This window comes from Cydia splendana, chromosome 8, assembly GCF_910591565.1.
Source record: "Cydia splendana chromosome 8, ilCydSple1.2, whole genome shotgun sequence".
Classification (NCBI taxonomy): Eukaryota; Metazoa; Arthropoda; class Insecta; order Lepidoptera; family Tortricidae; genus Cydia; species Cydia splendana.
Window position 1 is genome coordinate 17,438,841 of NC_085967.1, and position 6,000 is coordinate 17,444,840.

The 6,000-nt window shown below is 38.6% G+C and overlaps 1 protein-coding gene across 1 annotated transcript; it reads right to left on the reverse strand.

The window, feature by feature from the left end:
* Positions 1-3,226: 3,226 nt before the first annotated feature.
* LOC134793267 (uncharacterized) lies at positions 3,227-4,985 on the reverse strand. Its single transcript, XM_063764832.1, has 2 exons — positions 4,360-4,985; positions 3,227-3,647 (listed from the first exon to the last, which is right to left on the reverse strand). The coding sequence occupies exons 1-2, from the start codon at positions 4,767-4,769 to the stop codon at positions 3,587-3,589; spliced, it is 471 nt and encodes a 156-aa protein (XP_063620902.1). The 5' UTR covers positions 4,770-4,985; the 3' UTR covers positions 3,227-3,586.
* Positions 4,986-6,000: the final 1,015 nt, after the last annotated feature.

The window sequence follows — 6,000 nt, forward strand, 5'->3', positions numbered from 1 at the left end:
GTCACGTGACTGACGTGTAAGTAGGTCATACTGACAGATTTTACTATGGAGCCAACTACTAAATCGCGTAAAAAAATCAGTTGCTTCATAAAACACATCGATATACTTAATGTGTTTTGCCAAGTTATATAAATATTGTTTTTCGGTTTTTTGGGTTAGTCTCATAGTACAACATTGTTCCATGACCTACTTATTCACCTATCAGAACATGGCCAGACGTAACAAATCCACTCTGAATAAATTTGCTAGATTTGCAAACCCCGATAATAAGCTACAAGAGGGAACCTTTGTCTTATAAAGGTATGTCGTGAATGATGAAGTTATATATTGGCGTTTTCCTTATTATATTTTATAGGTGACTTATCTTTAGTAAGTAATAAGTAGGTAGGTATACCTACTATGTTACTTAAATTCGGCCTCTAGACCGATGTTAATTAAATTCGGCATTGTAGAGCTTGCACTGAGAAAAACAATCGTTTAAAACAATTGAAATTGCATTAACGATTAATGCTTTAAACAGTTCTATATGAGCCTATCGAACCAAGCAGTAAAGTTTACTGTTCGTACGTTACGTACGTACGTAGGTACGTACATTAGTTGATATTGTATATAGCAGTTAATCTTAATGAAATCACTTTAATGTATGCTCTAAAGATCATGTTTTCAGTGTGAACTTACGCTCAGGGGATGGATACGATACAGATTAGGTAAGTACCTTAAGTAATATAAGTATATTATTTTTTGGAGATCTACTCCCTGGGGGAAGGAGGGCATCAAGTGGCACTGAGTGCGTAGCCAACATGCCAATCGATTACGTCCCGTAGCGAACGAAACGCTTCAACGGTCATGCCGTAAGTCACTCACGAAATAAAGCACGCGCCGCGCACTTCTTTGTTTTGTGGCCGGATGGTTCAAACGTTCGCCATGGAGCCAACTATTGTCATCTTGGCTATTACTACGCACCCTGACCCCTGACCGTATCCCACGCGGTCGGAGCCGCGAATTAATAAGCTTGTACTTACAGCATTAATGCGTATTATATAATACCTATTAGACTTCCAAAAGTTTTATTGACATGAATAAAACTAATAAAGTTAATGGTATGATTCAAACATTTCAGGAATCATGCTATTCTGAAGTTACAGACCAAATTCGTTAAAGTAGAATCACTTTGACAAAACTAAACTAAGGGATAAGTTCGCCTTTGTACTAATGATGTGTGTTCTTTCATGTTTTATGTTTCTTTTTGTACAATAATAGTAGTTTATGTGACTGCTACATAATGAAAGGCATTAAAATACGAGTGTGGGTTTATGAAACGAATGAAATGAGTTTCATAATAGTATCACACGAGTGTTTTAATGCCTAATTATGTAGAGTTACATACACTGCTTTATCTACACACATATTATAAACTTTCTATGATATATTCCACCTAACCTTATATTACAGCCGACTTTGCTCTCTGGCGGAACTCGCGGATATGAGATGGCGTCTCCGAAATATCTTTATCGCACATTTTACATGAAACTTTTGTTATAGTTTCTTTAAAAATAACAAAACAAATTATTTTTTACTTACAAACTAATTAAAAGATAAATTGTACGTCAAATGGCGGCAAATGAAAACTTTTTTCACGCACGTCACGCATCCGTAGTTTTTTTTTAATTCAGAGACAAACTAGAGTCGGGGTCGGTTACCATATCGTCCGATACCAACTTACATGCGAGATTTGTCAATATTGTATGCAATTGTCATTTGATTTCGAATAAAACGTCATCTCGACTGATATTAGAATAGGGGTCAAATCAAATTACTTTTTTTTTCAGAGATGTTCGAAATTTGAATTGCATTACCAAATCGATTTTGATATAGTAATGAAGCTATTACCACATTTTCACAGATAAGAAATTTGCTGTAACAAAACAGTTTATCGTAATGTGGGCCATTATTTACGGATTTTGAAGGCATCATAGACAGTTTATGATATGTGTGTAGATAAAGTATTTTACTACTACTACTACTAAAATGCATATTATTTACAAAGGCCTTTAACCACCACAATTATTTTATTAATGATTTGAGAGCGGTTTGAATTAGACCTCAAATACATAATAATATATAAACAGTAGTACTCTTAACAGTCTTAACTGCATGTCCATCGGTGGGCCTTATGCCTCTTGTAATAAGGTTTACGAACTGACAGTTAACAGTGTGGGCGATGGTATATATACTTGGTCAAGCAGATCTCGTCAGTAGAAAAAGGCGGCAAAATTGAAAAATGTAGGCGCGAAGGGATATCGTCTCATAGAAAATTTGAATTGCGCGCCTTTTTCTACTGACAAGATTTGCTTGACCATCTATAATATAATTAATACAACTTTGGAAACAAATCAAACAAAATCGTACGTGTTGTATTTTTTGGTCCAGTCTAGGGCGTAAGCTAAAGGCGCTAAAGGCTACTGGAGGGCTTGGTCACTTTTTCTTTAGTACCTACCTACTTATATGAAATGTATTTCAGTTTAAAAAAATATGGTATCGTCTTGGGTCGTCCCATTAGTTTTTCGTCAAGTTCTCAAATTAGTCCTATTCTCTCTCTTTCTACATTCGTCACAATCGTCGGTGGCTTTCAATGTAGAATGAGTGACGAAAGCAGAATAGGACTAATTTAAGAACTTGACGAAAAACTAATGGGACGACCCAAGACGATACCAAAAATATACCTAGTTATAATTTCTGGATAGGTAAGGTAAGGTGAAACAATGACTCCATAGACTCTATGGAGTTCACTGCTCACTGCACCACTATATATAAGACGCTCTATGGCATAGAGCGTCTATTAGTGGTGCAGGGCAAAGCAAACGGAACAAGACCGCGTAAAGGGCCACCTATGCGATGGACTGACCAAATTAAATCTGCCATGGCCGAAAGACCAATGGACGCATTTGCCAGAATGACCTCCAACCGCGGAAAATGGCGTGAAATCGTACGTTACGGCAATCAACATATTATCTGTGCCTGATGTCAGCAGTTGTCCACTACACTCTGCAAAGAGTATAACGACAAAGAAGAAGATAAGGTAAGTGATAAGACTTCCGAAATTTATTTATTTATTTTAGTTGTTCGGAACTGTCAATATTTTGTTCTAACTGACAGGCCGATACCGTCCGGCGGACTGTTAATCAGTGGGCCCCTTAAGACGTAAGAGACAAAATAAAAATCATAATTTAGGGATTTTTCAATAAGAATTTTCATTTATTTTCAACAAAACGATTTATACATCCTAGCTTACTAATTAACTTAATACTAAAATAAATACCTATAAATGCATTACAATATCACTCGTGGCTAAGTCTTGCTTAACGGACCGTCGGTTGCACACATAATATGCTAAACATCCATGTTTCTAACGTTATTTCTTATTAAGTATTTAATAGGCAAGTCTTGGAACGGTACTTTTAGGGCAGTAACACACCAGCTCTGCATTTCCGGGCTGTGCTTTGCGCGCACCGTGTGCATATTTTATTCTTTAAAGGATGGCCTTATTAGGCTTATATGCATCAGTTGTCATGCTGGGGCTCTCCATTTAGTGGTGGCGAGTCTTTCTCAGCAGGGGCAGCAGGAATTGAGCAAGGCGGTTCTTCAATCTGCAGACAAATATAATAAAGTTAATTCTCGCTAAATTAAGATAAACTAAGATCCATTAAGACAGTAAGAAATTTTTACCATTGCCAAGTCATTCTCAATAATTGGAATTAATGTCCTTATTAAAATTAAATCTCCCGAAATTCCTTTAAATAAGTAATTTAACAAGGAATTAAATTATTCAATGTTCTACGACAAATTTCTAAATGAGACAACTAATTGAATATTTGCCAGTAGGTAATACCTACATAGTTCCATGGAAAAACTTCTCCTTAAACAGGTACTTACCTACTTTTCAAATTGATTCAGATTAGGCAAAGTTACGATTTATAGCATAATTGAAATGTGGGCGTAAAGTTAACCGCCTCGATTCTCATCTTCCATAAAATTCGAGACGCTCTTATCTTAACTGTTATAACGTTAACGGTAACAGTAACACCTTACTTTTGTCTGCTACGTGGGAATATGGCAGTATGGCACACACGCAATATCATTTTTAATCTGTCTAAGGTTTTTTTATCGGTAGATAAATTGATTCGTGTAATTGTATAATTATAAGAATATAAAAATTCTGCTTCAACTTATCAACAAATTAATACGGCTAGGCACTGCTAAGCCACACAGCTAGGTACGAGGTTCGATTATTATTCTAGATGAGCAAAGGCTATAAATAGTTTTTTTTTACTATGATAAGTAGTTGCTGCATTTACCTACCTGTGTGCTTTTTCCTGCTTCCTCGTGAAAGCTTGTTTCTGTTCCTTCACTGTGTTCTGGCTGACGTCGAGTATGGACAGGTCGGGCTTGTCCTCCGGCTTGTCCTGGGGCTTCTCTTGCGGCTTGCCGTCCTCCGGCTTCGGCTCCAGCTGCGGCTTCTGCGACGACGGCCCGTCGAACTCCGACAGGTCCAGGAGGTCGCTCAGATCGATCTCCGAAGCCGCGGCCAGGAGCGAGTCTGCAGGAGCGACGGCGATCACAACGCCGTCGATGTTTAGGCGGTAGTTCTCCGAACCGTTCTGCCGCTGGTCGTAGTGGCAGTCAGGATTAGAAGTGGGTGCCGCGGCGACGGCAGCTACCAGCGCCAGCACCACGGCCACCTCGCACACGACGCGCTTGTAGTTGACCATCGCGGCTGCTGGCTGGAGGCGCACTGCGGGCTCCGCTCGCGGGCCCCGCTATGTACCCAGTCTCCGATGCATTTTTTATTTATTTGCGGAGATAGCGGTACTCTCAGACAGGCTACGACCTACCACGAGTACAACTATTCTGGAGTTGCAGTTGTAATGTGCAATAAAACGCTAGCATTAATAATGCATGTGTAGATACGTTATTAAGATTAGTTTCCTATTTTAAGTTGGTTGTCCGCTGTTCAAACGCGATTGGGTTTCAGAGTGGCAGTTATGATTGTGATAGGAGTTTTTGTGTCGAGTTTGTAAATAAAGATAGCCGTGAGCGCATTGCCCCGGCGACCCAATAACCCGTTAACTTTTAGCATCGTTCGAGGTCTAAGCTCTACATAATAATATATATTATGTGGATGTATGTGGCGCGTGCATCAGCATGTAGGAAAAAAAGCTCACGATCTTTTGTTTATATTATACTTATTATCTCCTTAGTCCGTATAGGTACCTAATTAAGTAGCAGAACCTATAAATGTAGAGAGCACAAAGGATCCGGAATCAGGAATTGATTATAAAATCAACCAAATAGGATATGGTCTTTTAGAGATAGTTTAGGTACATAATGTATAAAAGTTATAAAAAGTAAGTAAGCCATTTTCCGATATTTTGATACGAGTATATAATAGTAAGCTCACTGTGACAGTGTCTCAAACGTACAATTATAAAGTTTACGCCACAATCGTCATAAACAAGCGTAGGTATACCTGTAGGACTTGTAGGAGTAACAGCAATTAACCTATGCATACTTTACAACGTTTCACATATGCGTTGCCATCCCTTTACATAAAGCTAGGTTTAAAATTTTACATATATTGACCATTTTCCACTAGCTTAACAAAAAGACATACCCTATGTCTCTATACATATGTAGAACAATTAGACTGCGGCAGATGCTTTTAAAAGCGAACTGTAGAGATATATCTCTATTTGCAAAAGTAGGTATATTAGAGGGTGGCAAATACAATTTGGTGCGTTTGCGTTCTTTTATCCACTGCTTTGGAGTTTTGATGCTGACTGTGTTCAAGGCCCTGTATGCATTACTTTGTCTTAGCCCTTTAAGGTTTAGGTCCCGGCAATAACCTATGGTTTAATGGGCAGGGTATTTAGCTGCATAGCTAAGCTCGCGATAGCATCGGCCGGCTGGCACAGATCGCAACCTGTCGCAGCTTTCGCCTAA